This window comes from Heptranchias perlo, chromosome 8 (assembly GCF_035084215.1).
Source record: "Heptranchias perlo isolate sHepPer1 chromosome 8, sHepPer1.hap1, whole genome shotgun sequence".
In the NCBI taxonomy this organism is placed as follows: domain Eukaryota; kingdom Metazoa; phylum Chordata; class Chondrichthyes; order Hexanchiformes; family Hexanchidae; genus Heptranchias; species Heptranchias perlo.
The window spans coordinates 74,988,380-75,008,436 of NC_090332.1; the positions used below are offsets into that span (position 1 = coordinate 74,988,380).

The 20,057-nt window shown below is 42.8% G+C and overlaps 1 protein-coding gene across 10 annotated transcripts in view; it reads left to right on the forward strand.

Moving 5' to 3' along the window:
• The window catches only part of stxbp5a (syntaxin binding protein 5a (tomosyn)), a 222,771-nt gene that overhangs the window by 156,615 nt on the left and 46,099 nt on the right, over window positions 1–20,057 (forward strand). For 7 of the 10 annotated variants that reach the window (XM_067989326.1, XM_067989327.1, XM_067989330.1 and 4 more), the window contains one exon: window positions 17,127–17,177. The exons of the other annotated variants lie outside the window; for them this stretch is intronic. In XM_067989326.1, the coding sequence (XP_067845427.1) occupies window positions 17,127–17,177 (51 nt within the window). The remainder of the gene's footprint in view (window positions 1–17,126; window positions 17,178–20,057) is intronic. 10 annotated transcript variants of the gene reach the window in all.

Here is a 20,057-nt window from a genome sequence, read left to right on the forward strand (position 1 = left end):
GATTGTGATTGATCACTTCATTTATTAAATCTGGAATGCTGTAATCTCGGACTGAAATCAGAGGTTTGACCATCAGATAAACCATTTGTAATTGCTTTATCTCCCAGATCCTGCTATTTTAATTCTTTGAATCAAATTAATTCTATCAATGAAGAAGTTAGTATTTTCGATAAGGAAGCATGTGGACAGATGAGTTTACAGATACATTGAGATACCTGGTAGAAAGTGATCACATATAACAATTATAAAACCAGTAAGGGGCAACCAAATTATTAGCATATATTGAGTGTTCTCTTTATATCGCAAGTGGCATAATATTTTAAATGTTTGTTTATTTTAGTTCAGTTTTAAACCGGTCAATTGGTGGACAGTATTATTGCTCAATACTTCAACAGGGTTTCAACGTTTGTTTTCGAGAGATGGTTGGTCTCCATTGTGAAAATCTCTCTGGTAGAAAATGGAGCAGGCACAGCTCCCAGTTTGTGTGGCTCGTGGCACTGATTGTTACAAAAATAAAAATAAACAACTGTGCAACCGAATCATTAAATTCTGGTAACAGAAAAGCACTTCCTGCTTCCCAGTGAGTAGCCATATGTCCAGTGGAAAGCTGAAATAGGATGTGTGGCACTTAGTGTCAGGTTGTATTATTAATATATACTAATTGATGTCCCTTGGCATTTCACACAGGGAGTCAAGACCAAGTGTAGACTTCAGCTAAAGTGGGGTTAGACGGCGAGGGATAATTGGACCAGGACACACAGACGTAATTCAGTCCCCATCTTAAAGTCATACAGTCTGTCCTTATTTTTATAGTTCAATTATAAATTGCTATGTCCACGTTTGTAGTGGAAACTGTCTATGTAAACGTGTCACATTGTAATTACACCTGCCCACCAGTGGTGGCACTGCACTAGCGGGGGGTTGTAATTACAACATGACAAGTTTACATAGGCAGTTTCCATTATAAACATGAATGTAGCAATTTATAACAGAAAATGTTAACAGAAAGTATACTTAAGAGTTTTAATATGAATGAAGTTTTGAGTCAGGATATGGGCAGCAGAATTTTGGATGAGCTCAAGTTTAAGTGGAGGATGGGAGACTGGTCAGCAGAACATTGGAGTAGTCGTGTCTGGAGGTACCAGAAACATGGGATGAGGGTTTCAGCAGCAGATGGGCTGAGGCAGTGTTGGAGACGGGCGATATTAGGTGGATGTAGGCAGTCTTTATGATAGAGAGGATATGGGGCCAGAAGCTCAGGGTTAAATAGGATGCCGAGGTTGCGAACAGTCTGGTTCAGTCTCACACAGTGTTTCCTGTTGCTGTGTACTTTAATGGTACATGTACATGATTCTCAGAGCCCATGCACGTGTGATTCAAACAACTGTAAGGAATATTGGAGGAGCAGTATTAAAGCAATTGGCCCATCCTGCTACTCCCATTTCCATTCCAGCCAGCCAACACCCTGCTCTACGTCAGAGTGACAGCAGACCCCCAGTGCATCTCCTCCCCCCTCTACTCTTCTTATCACTTTCACAATCTCATGTTCAACTCTGATCTTTCCGTTTCACTGATATTTTCTTTCTTGAACCTAGCACACTCTCTGTCAGTCCTTTTCTACTTTATTAATTTTTTTCATCGCAACTTTTGAGATCTGTTAACCACAAATAAATCTATATCATAGTTCAAAGTATATAATGTTAATGCTAATGTCTTGTTTAAGTTAAACTATATGAAATAAAACATAGTCTATAAAATACTCCATATACTCCATATATCTCATTAAAAATCCTGCATCTGCTCATCCAGCCCAGTTATCCCCTGCCCTCTAACTGCACTTCACCACCAGACAGAGTAGGAGGAACAGGCAGGTAGTGCAAGAGTCCCCTGGGTGTGTGGCACTCACAAATCGGTATTTAGTTTTGAATACCACTGAGGGTGTTGACACCTCGGGGGAGTGCAGAGTCAAGAGCAAATCCACAACACTGTAGGAGACTCGACTGCACGGGGGGCAAAAGAAATGCAATTGTTATAGGGGATTCGGTAGTCAGGAGGTTAGACAGGTGTTTCTGCAACTGCCGACGTGAGTCCCGCATGGTGTGTTGCCTCCGTGGTGCCAGGGTAAAGGACACCATTGAGAGGGTGCAGAACATTTTGATGGGGAAAGGGGAATAGCCAAAAGTCATGGTCCATGTGGGAATCAATGACATAGGAAGGAAAATGGTCGAAGGCCTGCAGTCAGAGTTTCAGGAGCTAGGGAGGAAGTTAAAAAGCAGGACCTCAAAGGCAGTAATCTCTGGATTACTCCCAGTGCCATGCGTTGGTGAGTATAGGAATAGTCGGATAAGACCGGTTAATGCGTGGCTGGAGCAATGGTGCAGGAGGGAGGTCTTCAGATTTCTGGGGCATTGGGACCAGTTCTGGAGGGATCTGTTCAAGATGGACGGGTTGCACCTCAACAGAGCTAGGACCACTGTCCTCGCGGGGAGGTTAACTAGTGTTGTGGGGGAGGGTTTAAACTAATTTGGCAGGGGGATGGGTACCAGGATGAAACATTAGAGAGGAGAAACAAGGTGTACAGAGGACTGGGAGTGACAAGCAGCACTAGAGTAAAGAATAATTCAGAAGTAGGAGGGATCAGACAGAGGGCAAATGCGAGGCAGTCTAACGTGAGATTGGAGTGCAGGTGCATAAATGTACGTAATGTGGTAAATAAGGTTGGTGAGCTCCAGGCTCAAGTCACCACATGGGACTATTGTGGCAATAACAGAGACCTGGCTCAAAGAAGGGGAGGATTGGGTACTTAACATTCCTGGCTACAAGGTATTCAGGAAAGATAGGGAAGGAAAGAAAAGAGGGGGAGGAGCAGTATTGATTAAAGAAACTATTATAGCACTGGCAAGGGATGATGTAGTTGGGGGTCAAAGACAAAATCTATTTGGTTAGAATTAAGGAACAATAGAGGAGCTATTACACAACTGGATATATACTATAAGCCATCAAATGGTGCGAAGGAGATAGAGGAGAACATTTGCAGGCAAATTACAGAAAGATGCAAGAACTATAGAGCAGTGATAATTGGGGTCTTCAATTATCCCAATATAGACTGGGACAGGAACAATGTAGAGGGGGAGGAATTCCTGAAATGTGTTTGAGAACTTTCGGGAACAGCCCAACCAGGAAGGAAACAGTGCTGGATCTAGTAATGGGGAATGAAGTGGGGCAGGTGGAGCATATTTCATTGGGGGAGCATTTTGGGAACAGTGATCATCATGTCATTCGGTTTAGAATAGTTATGGAAAAGGACAAGGAACAATCAAATGTGAAAATGCTTAACTGGAGGAGGGGAAATTTCAGTGAGTTAAAAAGGGATCTTGCCCAGGTGGATTGGTATCAAAAAATGATGGGCAAAACAGTAATTGAACAACGGCAGGCCTTCAAGGAGGAGTTGATTTGGGTACAGAGTAGACACATCGCTATGAGTGGGAAAGGAAGGGCATCCAAAGCTAGAGTTCCCTAGATGACTAAAGATATAGAGATTAAAATGAAACAGAAAAAGCAGGCTTATGACGAATGTAAGGTTCATAATACAGTAGAGAACCAGGCTGAATACAGAAGGTACGGAGGAGATCTAAAAAAGAGAATAAGAGCGGCAAAGAGAGGGTATGAGAATAGATTAGTGGCGAATATAAAAGGGATGTATTGGCAGTACTCAAAGTAGAAAAGTCACCAGGTCCAGATAGGATGCATCCTAGGTTACTGAGGGAAGTAAAGGTAGAAATTGCAGAGGCCCTGGCCACAATCTTTAATCCTCCTTAGATATGGGGATGGTGCTGGAGGATTTCAAATGTTTCACCCCTGTTCAAAAAAGGGGAGAGGGATTAACCCAGCAATTACAGGCCAGTCAGCCTAATGTCGGTGGTGGGGAAACTTTGAGACAGTAATCCGGGACAAAATTAATTGGCACTTGGAAAAGTCTGGGCTAATAAATGAATTGTAAACAATTTTACAACACCAAGTTATAGTCCAGCAATTTTATTTTAAATTCACAAGCTTTCGGAGATTTTCTCCTTCCTCAGGCAAATGTTTCGAGATCTTGAAACATTTGCCTGAGGAAGGAGAAAATCTCCGAAAGCTTGTGAATTTAAAATAAAATTGCTGGACTATAACTTGGTGTTGTAAAATTGTTTACAATTGTCAACCCCAGTCCATCACCGGCATCTCCACATCATGACTAATAAATGAAAGTCAGCTCGGATTTGTTAAAGGAAAATCGTGTTTGACTAACTTGATTGAGTTCTTTGGTGAAGTAATGGAGAGGGTTGATGTGTATATGGACTTTCAAAAGCCATTTGATAAAGTACCACATAATAGACCTGTTAGCAAAATTAAAGCCCGTGGGATTAAAGGGACAGTGGCAGCATGTATACAAAATTGGCTAAGGGACAGAAAGCAGAGAGTAGTGGTGAACGATTGTTTTTCAGACTGGAGGGAAATATACAGTGGTGTTCCCCAGGGATCAGTATTAGGACCACTGCTCTTTTTGATATTTATTAATGACCTGGACTTGGATATAGAGGGCATAATTTCAAAGTTTGCAGATGACACGAAACTCGTAAATGTAGTAAACAACATGGAAGATAGTAACTGACTTCAGAAGGACACAGATAGACTGGTGAAATGGGCAGACACATGGCAGATGAAATTTATCACAGAGAAGTGTGAAGTGATGCATTTTGGTCGGAAGAATGAGGAGAGCCAATATAAACTAAATGGTACAATTTTAGAGGGGGTGCAGGAGCAGATGCTGGGGCTATCTGCCTCCTCCCGATATTCCCACCATCACAGAAGCCAGTCTTCAGCAAATTCGATTACGTGATAGCAAGAAACTGGATGCAGCAAAGGCTATGGGCCCCGACAACATCCCAGCTGTAGTGCTGAAGATTTGTGCTCCAGAACTAGCCGTGCCTCTAGCCAAACTGTTCCAGTACAGCTACAACACTGGCATCTACCCGACAATGTGGAAAATTGCCCAGTTATGTCCTGTCCACAAAAAGCAGGACAAATTCAATCTGGCCAATTACCTCCGCATCGGTCTACTCTCAATCATCTGCAAAGTGATGGAAGATGTCGTCGACAGTGCTATCAAGCGGCATTTACTCACCAATAGCCTGCTCACCGATGCTCAGTTTGGGATCCACCAGGACCACTTGGCTCCAGACCTCATGACGACCTTGGTCCAAATTTGGACAAAAGAGCTGAATTCCAGAGGTGAGGTGAGAGTGACTGCCCTTGACATCAAGGCAGCATTTGACCGAGCGTGGCACCAAGGCGCCCTAGTAAAATTGAAGTCAATGGGAATCGGGGGAAACTCTTCAGTGGCTGGAGTCATACCTAGCACAAAGGAAGATGTTAATGGTTGTTGGAGGCCAATCATCTCAGCTCCAGGACATTGCTGCACGAGTTCCTCAGGGCAGTGTCCTAGGCCCAGCCATCTTCAGCTGCTTCATAAATGACCTTCCCTCCATCGTAACGTCAGAAATGGGGATGTTCGCTGATGATTGCACTGCGTTCAGTTCCATTCGCAACCCCTCATAATGAAGCAGTCCATGCCCACATGCAGCAAGACCTGGACAACATCCAGGCTTGGGCTGATAAGTGGCAAGTGACGTTTGCACCAGACAAGTGCCAGGCAATGACCATCTCCAACAAGAGAGAGTCTAACCACCTCCCGTTGACATTCAACGGCATTACCATCGCTGAGTCCCGCACCATCAATATCCTGGGTGTCACCATTGACAAGAAGCTAAACTGGACCAGCCACATAAATACTGTGGCTACAAGAGCAGGTCAGAGGCTGGGTATTCTGCGGTGAGTGACTCACCTGACTCCCCAAAGCCTTTCCACCATCTACAAGGCACAAGTCAGGAGTGTGATGGAATACTCTCCACTTGCCTGGATGAGTGCAACTCCAACAACACTTAAGAAGCTCGACATCATCCAGGACAAAGCAGCTGCTTGATTGGCACCCCATCCACCAGTCTAAACATTCACTCCCTTCACCACCAGCGCACCTTGGCTGCAGTGTGTACTATCTACAGGATGCACTGCAGCAACTCGCCAAGGTTTTTTCGACAGCACCTCCCAAACCCGTGACCTCTACCACCTAGAAGGACAAGGGCACCTGCATGTTCCCCTCCAAGTCACACACCATCCCGACTTGGAACTATATCGCCGTTCCTTTATCGTCGCTGGGTCAAAATCCTGGAACTCCCTACTTAACTGCACTGTGGGAGAACTTACACCATACGGACTGCAGCGGTTCAAGAAGGCGGCTCACCACCACCTTCTCAAGGACAATTAGGGATAGGCAATAAATGCTGGCCTTGCCTGCGGCGCCCACATCCCATGGATGAATTAAAAAAAAGACCTGGGGATGCACCTACAGAAATCTTTGAAGGTGATAGTACAAGTATTGGAAGGCTGTTTTTTTAAAAAAAAAAGCAAATGGGATCCTGGGCATAACTAATAGAGGCATAAGGGTACAGAAGCAAGGAAGTTATGCTAAACCTTTATAAAACACTGGTTAGGCCTCAACTAGAATATTGTGTTTAATTCTGGGCACCACACTTTAGGAAGATGTCAAGGACTGAGAGAGGGTAAAGAAGAGATTTACCATAATGATGCTAGGTATGAGGGACTTCAGTTATGTGGAGAGACTAGAGAAGCTGGGGTTATTCGCCTTAGAACAGAGAAGGTTAAGGGGAGATTTGATAGAGGAGTTCAAAATCATGAAGTGTTTTGATAGAGTAAATAAAGAGAACCTGTTTCCAGTGGCAGAAGGGTTGGTAACCAGAGGGGACAGATTTAAGGTGATTGACAAAAGAACTGGAGGCGACATAAGGAAACATGTTTTTACGCAGCGAGTTGTTATGATCTGGAATGCACTGCCTGAAAGGGTGGTGGAAGCATCTTCAATAATAACTTTCAAAAGGGAATTGGATATATACTTGAAGGGAAAAAATTACAGGGCTCTGTGGAAAGCAGGGGAGTCGGACTAATTGGATAGCTCTTTCAAAAAGCTGGCACAGGCAGGATGGGCCGAATGGCCTCCTCCTTTGCTGTATCTACTATGGTACTTAAACACCACACTTGGCCTTGACTCCCCATATGCAATGCCACAGGAGATTTTAGTATACCATATAAATACTTTTTTACATGCAACTTATTAATTTTTAATTAATTTCTGATCAACATTTCCTCTTTCTAAACCCCTCAAAACAATATGGAATCCTCTTTATAATTTTTACAAAATATTTTTGTATAATCTAATCTAATTTTTAATTATTTATATTTCCATATCTAATATATTTTACATTCATTTATTCTTAACCACCATTCATTATTTCCATACCTTTCCCAATAATATAGCACCAAAATAATGCATTCTTTAGTACATCATAAATGCCCTATCTTTATAAAACACTCTGTCCCCTAATTCGCCACGAGCAATGCCACAGGAGCTCCACTAATAATTATTTATTGTGCCAATAATCAATAGAGCTAGAAATGTGTAGAATTCCCATCACAAATTACGAAAATGCACTGTTTTCTGAGTACTTATATAAGTCTTAGTCCTCACAGGTAAATAGATTACATAAGTAGAGACTGAATAATTATATTCTGTCTCCACTCTTACACTCAGGGTATCAGTGGCAGATATCTCATCAATGGTGGTAAGTTATAGCATTTCTTGTATAAATTATAAAATGATGGTTCTTCACATGAGAATAGTGGAAATCACCATCTCTGGTCAGATCTCTATATTCCATAGTGTTTATTTTTTAAAAAGAACTCTTCAAATGTATTGCGTATAAAACGCTAGTGAATCTCCCGTGGAATTGCTTACGATTAATAAGAGGAGATGGTATATTTTGGTATATATGTTTGTTTTAACAGGCTGAGGTTACAGAGTCATGCCTGGACCAAGCAAGTACAACAGGAGTTCTTGAAATATTGCTTTTAGGGGGTAACAGTGTCATAGACTGGAGGAAATAAGAATAGAAGCCATTAACCGTCAGTGTTGTTCATTGATCTCAGTGGACTGGGGGCGTTGCAGCATTACCAAATATATATGAGTGGCGTGTGTTCTCAAGGGACATTGAAATGTTCATTAATGTGAATTATTTTACTTTTTTTTTAATGGAGGTGATACTCCTTTAAGACATGAAGTATTTTTTCAGAAGGATTATACATTATAAATGTTGAAACAATGATTTGTTTTGGACCCCCTTTTCTGAATACTGGAGCTGCATGTTGAAAGCGTTCTTTACTTGGTATTATGACCTGTTGAACGATCCCTTCTGGAAAAGGAAACTGGTCATCAGCTGAAAGGGAGAGATTAGTCATAATATGTCCATAGCTGTGTTCCTGGCCATGACCCAGCAACCAGCTTTAATGTTCTTTAAAACACTTAACGGGCTTTCACGATCTATTTCTTACCATTGTGGGAACTAAACTAGCCTGACCTAGTTCTTGAAGGTTTCAAACCAATTGTGTGAATGTCTCTCTGATCAATCCTGCTCAATTCATTAAACATCCCTGAAAATTGTTATTTCTTAGATTTGAATAACTTCACCAGATTCAAAAAATAACCGTACACAACAGAGAAATCACACATCATTGCTTCTATTTGAATTATGTGGCTTTGTTTCTCTCTCACGCCAGTAACATTAGAACCATAGAAAAGATACAGCACAGAAGGGGGGCCATTTGGCCCATCATGTCCGCGCCGGCTCAAAGAACAACCATTCTAATCCCACCTTCCAGCACCCGGTCCATAGCCCTGCAGCTTACAGCACTTTAGGTGCAGGTCCAGGTAGTACTTAAAAGAGTTGAGGGTCCCTGCCTCTACCACCAATTCGGGCAGTGAATTCCATACACCCACCACCGTCTGAATAAAAAAATTTTTCCTCATGTCCCCTCTAATCCTTCTGCCAATCAGCTTAAATCTATGTCCTCTAGTTCTTGAACTCTCCACTAGGGGAAACAGGTACTTCCTGTCTACTCTATCTAGGCCTCTTATAATTTTGTACACCTCAGTCAAGTCTCCCCTTAGCCTCCTCTGCTCCAAGGAAAACAACCCCAGCCTATACAATCTCTCCTCGTAGCTGCAATTTTCAAGCCCTGGCAACATTCTTGTAAATCTTCTCTGCACTCTCTCCAGAGCAATTACATCCTTCCTGTAATGTGGTGACCAGAACTGCGCATAATACTCCAGCTGTGGCCTTACCAGCGTTTTATACAGTTCTATCATTACATTCCTGCTTTTGTATTCTATACCTCAACTAATAACGGAGAGCATTCCGTATGCCTTCTTCACAACCTTATCTACCTGTACTGCCACCTTCAGGGACCTGTGCACACGCACTCCAAGGTCTCTCACTTCCTCCACCCTTCTCAATATATTCCCGTTTACTGCGTATTCCCTTTTTACTGTTTGCCCTCCCTTAGTGCATTACCTCACACTTCTCCGGGTTGAACTCCATTTGCCACTTTTCCACCCACTCCACCAACCCATTGATATCTTCTTGGAGTCTACAGCTATCCTCTTCACTATTAACTAAACGGCCAATTTTTGTGTCGTCTGCAAATTTGCCAATCATGCCCCCTACATTCAAGTCTAAATCATTAATATATACCACAAACAGCGAGGGACCCAGCACTGAGCCCTGTGGCACACCACTGGAAACGGATTTCCATTCGCAAAGACATCCATCGACTTTTACCCTTTGTTTCCTGTTACTGAGCCAATTTTGGATCCAATTCGCCACATTTCCCTGTATCCCATGGGCTTTTACCTTTCTGACCAGTCTGCCATGTGGGACCTTGTCAAATGCCTTACTAAAATCCATGTAGACAACATCCACTGCACTACCCTCATCAATCCTCCTTGTCACTTCCTCAAAGAATTCAATCAGATTTGTACGGCATGACCTTCCCTGAACAAATCCATGCTGACTATCCCTGATTAAACCATGCCTTTCCAAGTGACAGTTTGTCCTATCTCTCAGTATTGATTCTAATAGTTTGCCCACCACCGAGGTAAAACTCACTGGCCTATAATTGTTTGGCCTTTCCCTCGTATCCTTTTTAAACAATGGTACTACGTTTGCAGTCTTCCAGTCCTCCAGTATCCCCCCTGTATCTAGTGAGGATTGGAAAATGATCCTCAGAGCATTTGCTATTTCCTCCCTGGCTTCCTTCAACAGCCTAGGAAACAATCCATCCTTATCAATCCATGACTTAGCAACTTTCAAGGATTCCAGTCCCTCTAGTACTTCCTCTCTCGTTATGTTTACCTTATCCAATATTTCACACCTCTCCTCTTTAACTACTACATCTGGATCATCCCTTTCCTTTGTGAATACGGAGACAAAATATTCAATTAAAACTCTACCCACATCCTCTGCTTCTACACACAAGTTACCCTAATCATCCCTGATAGATCCCACCTTTTCTTTAGCTATCCTCTTGTTCTTAATGTACTGCTAAAACATCTTTGGGTTTTCTTTAATCTTACTAGCTAATATTTTTTCATGCCCTCTCTTTGCTTTCCTTATTTCCTTTTTTACGTCATCCCTGTACTTTCTATACTCCTAGGCTTTCTGCAGTCTTTGGTTTTCTGTGACAGTAATAAGCTTTCTATTTCCGATTTATCTTGCCCTGTATACTTCTAGACAACCAGGGGGCTTTAAACGTTTTTCTTTGAGGGGACATGTCTGCATTGTACTCGTAGAATTTCACTTTTTAGTGCCTCCCACTGGCTTGCCACTGATTTCTCCTCAAGTAGTTGTGTCCTGTCCACTTCTGCCAAATCACCTCTTAGTTCTGTAAAATTTGCCTTCCACCAATTTAAAACGTTTACTCCTTTTCTATAATAATGCTAATATTCTGTCCTTTTCCATTATAATGCTAAAACTAACTGAATTGTGGTCACTATCCCCAATATGGTCACCCACTGTCACTTCACCCACTTGCCCATCTTCATTTCCCAGGACTAAATCTAGAATTGCATCCCCTCTTGTTGGGCTTGTCACATACTGGCTAAAAAAAGTTCTCCTGGACACCGATCAAGAATTTTGTGCCCTCTGTGCCCCTCACACTGTTTGAATCCCAGTTGATGTTAGAGTAGTTGAAGTCCCCTACTATTATTGCCCTCTTATTTTTGCACTCAGAAATTTGCCTACATATTTGTTCTTCTATCTCCCTTTTGCTATTCGGGGTCTATAGTACACTCCTAGTAGTGTGACTGCCCCTTTTTTATTTCTTAGCTCAACCCATATGGCCTCAATTAATAATCCATTTAGCATATCATCCCATCTCACAACTGTAATTGATTCTTTAACCAATAATGCTACCCCTCCCCCCTCCTTTTTTATCACCCACTCTATCCTGCCTGAAAACTCTATATCCAGGGATATTGAGCTGCCAATTATCTCCCTCTTTAAGCCAGGTTTCCGTTATAGCAATGATATCATGCTGCCATGTGTCTACCTGTGCCCTTAGCTCATCTGCTTTGTTTGTAATACTCCTTGCATTGAAGTATATACCCTTTAACCCCATCAAATTCCTGTGCTGAACACTATTTCACCTTTGCTTCTTTTGTCTTTCTGAGTCACTAACTACGTCAACAATTGCTTTTCTACTTCCCGTTTCCTGTATCGGTATCTGCCCTTTGGTTCCCATCCCCCTGCCATACTAGTTTAAACCCTCCCCAACAGAACTAGCAAATGCCCTCGCGAGGATATTGATCGTTCTGATTGGGTGCAACCCGTCCAGCTTGTACAGGCCCCGCCTTTCCCAGAATCGGTCCAAATGCCTCAGGAATTTAAACCTCTCCCTCCCACACCATCTCTCAAGCCACGCATTCATCTGGTCTATTCTCCTATTTCTCACTAGCACGTGGCACTGGGAGTAATCCTGAGATTACTACCTTAGAGGTCCTGCTTTTTAATTTATTTCCTAACTCCCTATATTCTGCTTGCAGGACCTCATCCCTTTTTTTAACCAATGTCGTTGGTACCGATATGGACCACGACCTCTGGCTGTTCACCCTCCCCCTTCAGAATGTCCTGCAGCTGCTCCGTGACATCCTTGACCCTAGCACCAGGGAGGCAACATACCATCCTGGAGTCACGTCTGCGGCTGCAGAAACGCCTATCTGTTCCCCTTACAATGGAATCCCCTATCACTATTGCTCTCCCATTCTTTTTCCTTCCCTCCTATGCAGCTGAGTCACTCGTGGTGCCACGGTCATGGCTCTTGCTGCATTCCCCTGATAAGCCATCTCCCCCAACAGTATCCAAAGCAGTATATCTGTTTGAGAGGGAGATGGCCCCAGGGGACTCCTACTGTACCTGCCTAGACCTTTTACTCTGCCTGGAGGTCACCCATTTCCTTTCTGCCTGCGTAATCTTTACCTGCGGTGTTACCACCTCACTGAATGTGCTATCCATGATGATCTCAGCATCGCGGATGCTCCACAGTGAATCCACCCGCAGCTCCAAACATTGGGGACAAAGCATCAAAATATTTCTGTGGATTTAGGCATAGATTTTACAGCAGCTGGCTTTTGCACTCCATGTGTATTTGGACTGGACTTGAACAGCCACCAAACCAAAACCAGACCAAGGTGCTTCTTTCCTCCCATTGCATGGACTACAATACCAATCCAAGCCAACTCGCAGAATCCCAAAATCCAAGTGACCATTATTCTGTGAAAGCTAAATTAGTGACCTTGACAGCAATTATATTTTTCTTTCATTAGGTACTTAATTTAACTGTTTCCTATTTTTGTAGCCCAGGAAATACAGTAAGATGATAGACAGCATGTGCCATTTTTGAGGTAGTTATGTGGTAATTAGTGGAAATAGGAAGGGGAGGGTTTGGAGTTTGTTAACACTTGATGGGGGGCTTGGAATTTGGAAGCACTGAGATTGGGATTCCTAAGGTTTGACAGCACTCTGGTGGGAGTCCTGGCACTTAGCAGCGTGAGAGGGGGATCCTGAGGTTTGGCATCATTGAAGTGGAGTCCTGGAATTTGACAGCCCTGGGAGGGATCAGGATTTAGTGGCATAGCATGAGGGGTGGGAGGTTTCTAGGATTTGGAAGAAAGAAAGAAAGGCTTGCATTTATATAGTGCCGTTCAGGACGTCCCAAAGTGCTTTACAACCAATGAAGTACTTTTGAAGTGTGGTTATTGCTGTAATGTACGAAACGCGGCAGCCAATTTGCGCACAGCAAGGTCCCACAAACAGCAATGAGATAATGACCAGATCGTCTGTTTTAGTGATGTTGGTTGAGGGATAAATATTGGCCTGGACAGCGGAGAAAACTCCACTGTTGTTCTTTGAATAGTGCCATGGGACCTTTTACATCCACTTGAGAGGGAAAACAGGGCCTCGGTTTAACGTCTCATCCGAAGGCAGTGCAGCACTCTCTCAATACTGCACTGGAGCGTCAGCCTAGATTATGTGCTCAAGTCTCTTGAGTGGGACTTGAACCCATGACCTGACTCAGATGAGCGTACTACCATTGAGCTAAGGCTGACTCCTTGGGTGCACTGAGTGGGTGGTCCTGGAATTGGTCAGCATTGTAGTGGGATTGGTGTACTCGGGTTTGGTAGTACTGCAGTGGGATTCTTTGAGGTTTTGCAACATTGGAGTGGTGCTTGGAGTTCAGCAGCATCCTGTGGTCTGGCAGCACTGAGGGGTGGTGATAGGGGTTTGCTGCACTGGGAAGGGATTCTTTGTTTAGCAACACTGATGGGATAATTCTGCAGTTTGACAGTTCTGCAATTGGGTTGTAGAAGTGGAAACAAGATGCACAGCATCAGTGAAAGAACGTTTTCACGTTCCAGAGTCATTGAGTTCCTGAAAAATTGTTTCCCTTAAGTACCACCACTACAAGTGTCTTCGATTTCTATATATAACCAAAAGAGAGTTCAGGTTTTCTAATTGTGTCTGTGAAACCTCAGCTCAAAAAAGCTTCTTAAATTAATCTTCCCCTGGCTTTCAAGTGATTTGAAAAATTGTAATAGTGTGTGAAGATGCAGTTCGACTTTGCCAATGGGGAAACAAATACATTTTCAACGATTATTCTCTGTTCCAAATGTAAAAGAATGCACAAGTGTCCAGAATTATCCAGGTATCCTGCTCAGTATGAGGAGAGACTGTCAACTGCAGTGAGATAATCAGACTGGTGCATGCTGGGAAATACTACTTCTGGGAATTTCAAAAGCAAAGTGAACCATAGTACCTTAGAAGGAGACCGTTCAGCTCATCTATAGTGGTTGACATCTGAAGGCAGAGAACATTGCATCTTTTAAGGGAGACTTGGATAACTATTCGAAGAGGAGGAAGATACAACTGAAAATTTAAAAAACTGAGAGTGTTCGATTTTGTTAGGTAAGGGTATCAAGGAGTATGGAATCAAGATGGGTAAATGGAGTTAAAATACAGATCAGCCATGATCTAATTGAAAAGCAGAACAGATTCAAAGGGCTGAATGGCCTTCTGTTACTACGTACAGGGTTATAGGGAGAGTGCGGGGCAGTGGGGTTAGTTTTAGATTGTGCTAACACAGAGACACCTTCAAGTAACAATCTTAATGAAGACATTTGATACAAAAGCAATTTTATATATATTCATGCACAGAATATGTTTTTAAATCTTTTTAATTGTGTTACAAATCTTAGTTTGAGTCCTTGGCAGACTGAAGAGGAAAAAGTGACTGAAAATATTGTCAGATGATCCCATTGATGTGATCGATTCATCCACTTTCTTTTACTGGTAGCTCTTGCTGACTCCTCATTGTTAATTTTGTAATTTTTCAAATTTAACAATTGGTGCTTTTCATTCTGCTTATTACTTGTTGATTCATACAGTGCCTACTTGTTGTGATTTGTCATTGTTTTGTCAGTAAAAGAAAATTTCAACCAATGAATTGCAGGTGTGACACATTTGAATGAGCTAAAATGTGACCGAGAACAGGAAATGCACTCATATTGTACAATTTCTCTGTTGTAGATAGATTAAATAACCGTAGCTAGATTATCGTATCTCATCTCAGCCTTTTCTCTAATGCTATGTTCAGTCTATCTTAAGAGCTCTCAGTCCCAGCATTGCTTTTACTGCTCGTCTCTGAATCATCTTGAACATATGTTGAAAGTAGGGTACCCAAAGCTATACACAACATTCCGTATATGATCTCAGCAACTGATCTATACAATGTTCGAATAATATGCCAGTACATACTTGGCCTTATTGGGAAGTTTCACATTAATTGGAAGCTTTTAGTGAATAATCAGTCGCGGCATCCAAATCTTTTTTCTGCTTTTCCTAATGCACGCCTGTTCGTAGGCACGTTTCATGTTTCCTTTATTAGTGTTCATTACCTTACATTGATCCAACTGCTGTCAACTTAATTGGTCCAGGTTACCTGGCCTCTTGTACTTGTCACTTGGAAACATAGCTTGCTGTCATCAGAAATGTTTGTATTTCTGAGCAATATCTCCTTGATATCTTTTGGTTAAACAACAGGAAACCTTATTGTTGTCTTACTCTTTGGTCACCATCAATGTGTTTACTGTTTGCCATCATCATCTGTTTTCTATTGCTAACTTGGTTTTCTATCCAATTTGCCATTACTTCCATGAATTTTTAGAAGCACATTCTAAATATTGACTGTATTTGGGCACAGGCATATTGTCAAGCTAAGGATCCTTTTAATCTGATTCAACAGAGCGCAAATGGCATTTAGCTCCCACATCATGTGTTTCAGTTCGAGTTCACGAATAAGATGTACAGTATAACATGTATTGTCAGTCAGGTAGGAACTCCCTTCAACAAGTGAGATTTCAGTAGAAACTTGTACGTGGTATTTGATTAAGAAAGATAGGACTTGCATTTATTCAGCGCCTTTCATAACATCAGGACGTCCCAAAGCACTTTTCGGCCAATTAAATATTTTGAAATGTGGTCACTAACAATGTAGGGAATTGGCAACAGCCAATTTATGCACAGCAAGGCCCGATAGCAATGAGATAAATAACTGGATAATTTCTTTTTGTGGTGCTGGTTGAGGGATAAATATTGGCTTGGACACAGAGAGAACTCTCGTTTCAGCTTCAAAAAGTGACATAGGATCTTTTATATCCACCTGAGAGGGCAGACGGGCCTCGGTTTAACATCTCATCCAAAAGACGGCGCCTCCGATAGTACAGCACTCCCTCAGTACTGCACTGAAGTGCCAGCCTAGATTATGTGCTGAAGTCTCTGGAGTGGGACATGAACCCGCTATGTACTGAGCCACGGCTGACACCTTAAATTTTGCTACTTGGGTAGGCCCACCATGGTTTTAAGGTATAAATGTAAAAATTGATTTAAGCATTAACGCACAACTCCAGTCACTTGAGGGTGGTAGGGGGGAATATGGTTTATTACAAATACCAATGCCAGAACTGCCTTGTATTCCAGTGGGGGGGGATTGGCGAGTTCCAAATACTACTGCAAGAACTGCCTTGAATTCCAATGGGAGAGGGATGAGGGTTGGCGAGTTCCATATTCGACTGCAAGAACTGCCTTGTATTCCAGTGGGAGGGGGGATATGGTGAGTTCCAAATACTACTGCAACAAATGCCTTATATTCCAATGGGAGGGGGGAATGGCGAGTTCCAAATACTACTGCAAGAACTGTTCTTGTATTCCAGTAGGGGTGGGGGGTTGGTGAATTCCAAATACTGCTGCAACAAATGCCTTATATTCCAGTGGGAGGGAGGGTTGGTGCATTCCAAATACTACTGCAAGAACTGTCCTTGTATGCCAATGGGAGGGGATGAAGATTGGTGAGTTCCAAATACTACTGCGAGAACTGCCTTGTATTCCAAACTCCTAAAAGGAACAGGTGTACAGCAACTCTCATTTTGGAATACAGGCTTATGTTAATCCTGTGGTATGCATAAGTGGTCTTGAATCAGAATGAATTGTATTGGTTTATGACTCCATACTTTAGTGCTAGTTTGTATCATGTTGTCTAAACCTAACTTTTTGTGGGGTTTTTTTCAGCGAAGATGTCAAGAAAACTAAGCTTGCCAACTGAACTGAAGCCTGATTTAGGTAAGTGCGAAGGCCGAAGTATAACACAACAGCTGGAGTTGAAATGTTCTTTGTCCGATTACATTTATTTGTGTGTATGTAAATAAAAACAACAAATAGGTAGTATATTTTGATCCAGCAATCCATTACTGCAGGTAGCTCTTATAGTTTGAATGAAACTTCTTTCCTTGTTACCACAGTTATAGCAGGGTCTTTAAGTTCTTTTCACTGACCTGTCTATAATAAAAACGACAACAACTTGTATTTATATAGCACCTTTAACGTCGTAAAATGTCCCAAAGCGCTTCACAGGAGCGTTACCAAACAAAATTTGCACCACCCTTTGTACTTGTTCGAGAATGAGCTTAAAGAGGGAGAAAACAGGCTCCCATTATGGTTCAGAGAGTTTATCCAGTGAGTAACTGCAGTATACAGAGCAGCAAGATTTTGGGTTCAGCCACGACACCAGCAGAATGCAGTGCAGCAAGTCGCCAAGGCTTCTTCTGCAGTACCTCCCAAACCCGCGACTTTCACCAACCAGATGGACAAGGGCAGCAGGTGCATGGGAATTCCATCACCTCTGGGTTCCCCTCCAAGTTCCTTCATTGTTGCTGGGTCAAAATCCTTGAACTCCCTACCCAATGGCATTGTGGGAGCACCTTCACCACACGGACTGCAACGGTTCAAGAAGGTGGCCCACCACCACCTTCTCTAGGACAACTAGGGATGGCCAATACATGCTGGCCTTGCTAGCGACCTCCATATCCCAAGAATAAATTTAAAAATACGCCACTTCAGTGCCATCTGAAAATCAGCCAGAGTTCCCAATCATGATTGCTATTCAATGACCCTGGGATAGAGAGGCAATATCAGTCAGGGTTCCCACTCCCAATTGCTATTCAATGATCCTGGAATAGAGAGGGAAAAGCAGCCAGTGATCCCACTGCTGATTGCTATCCAGTGAACAGGTTTGAAAATGCACACGTGTGGACATCAGATCCAGAGAGGATTGTACTCAGCTGTATTGGCCCTGCAGCCGAATGGCCTCCCAACACTCGCAGTCCCACGGCTCTCTTGCAATAATAGCCACTTGAGTGAGGTATTGGGGGTGCTTGACATCTTCCAGTACACCATTGTAACAATTTCCATTCTTAACACCTGCTGTGCTCATAGTGCCACCTCAGTGTCACTTGCTGTTAAATTGCAGATAGTTTTGTGTTGTAGGTTTGTATCCAGTAGCAACCTGATTGGGCTGCCGCAATTCATCTCATTCAGGACCCTTACTGCAGGTGGATCCTTCGGGCTTTCATTCCATTAACTTTGGTTGGATTGAAACCCGAGCGTTGTCGCTCACTATCTCACGCCGTATCCCCTAAATCTTCAGATCCTTGTCAGAACACGTCATGATTTCAGGTTCATGAATTGGGGGGCAGGGATGGTAAATCATAACAGTCCATTTAATTCACAATATCAGCACAGGATCTTACCCTGGCACGTCATAAACTCAGGTAACTTGTTCAGAGTCTTTAACCATTGCAGACGTGAAACTTCTACATTCTGTTTAATCAGTACCTAAGCAGCAGATTTAACTAAACAGCAAGAAAGTTTCTTGGACAGGAAGAGTCACAAAATAGAGCCAAGTGGATTCACAAGCAGCACATTGAGATCAAATTGAATGCTTTAAAGGTCATTTTTTTGGACGTACTAAGTGGGAAACCTGTTCCTATTGTTAAGTTCCTCTGCTGCTCTCTGTTAAGTTTGTTGGTATCTATCACTCAGCTGCCAGTTATGTCACTTGATCACTTCACGCCAATTTAATTATCAGAAACACTGTTCTATTCACAGTCCTGGACAACGAATACTTCCTTCTCCAACAGAGGCTTGTGTTATTACTGCTGGTCCACTGTGTTTCCTAACACCACCTCAGTGATTTCCTGCCACACATTGCCAGGTTCGGATCACAAAAGCAGCATCCCATCCATTGACCTATCTGACTTTGACCCCTTTTAATCTTTTCTGTATAACAGTAACTCCAGCAATGAGAAATTATGAATTAAAAAGCATTCAAATTTTAGACGGAGCTTTTGAGGAGTTCCCTGATGTCTTGTGATGCCACCAATCCCTTAGCAGGCAAAGTAGCCCTCAGGTTATCCTGCACCCATCCCTGTCCAAGATCTGCACTTCACTCGCTGAATTACGAAAGCATACTGGTGTCAGAGCTGCAGCTCAGTACCTGGACTGGTAAAATTGCAAAGAGGAACACAGGAGAGAAGAGGTAGAATGCGGATCACGATTAGATCGAGTCAGATTCAGGGGTTTATTTTTGCTCAGATGAAGACAGTGGAGTGTAGCAATCTTGAAAGCAACTCTTCTTCGTCAAACAATTCTGGCTGGCCTTAACGAGGAGACAGTCCCATGCACATCCCTGACCCATGTGGGGACAGGAAAACCGGGTGGGGTGTTTAATGGGTGGCGGATCCAATATCACCCGTTTTCCACCCCCCACCAAGATTTAAAAGCAGCCCTTTGGTGTTGATCTGTTGTGCTCACCTCCCCTCTTTGTTGTTCAGTCCTATACAGGTACTTAATTACCTCCCATTTTCCAGTTCTGTTTTCCAGCGCTTTTCACGACCTCAAGACATCCCAAAGCGCTTCAGTTTGAAATATTTTTGAAGTGTAGTCACTGTTGTAACGTAGGGAAACGGGACAGCCAAAATGCGCACAACAAGGTCCCGCAAACAGCAATGAGAAGCAATCTCAAAAGGTGACGTGATAGTCAGGACAGAGGGGGAGCGGCGGAACACAAGGAAATTAAACTAAGTTTGAGCACAGAGGTTGGGAAAGACATAGAGTGAAGTGCTAACAGAGTGAGGACTTTCAACTGGGAATTTGGTGAGTGTG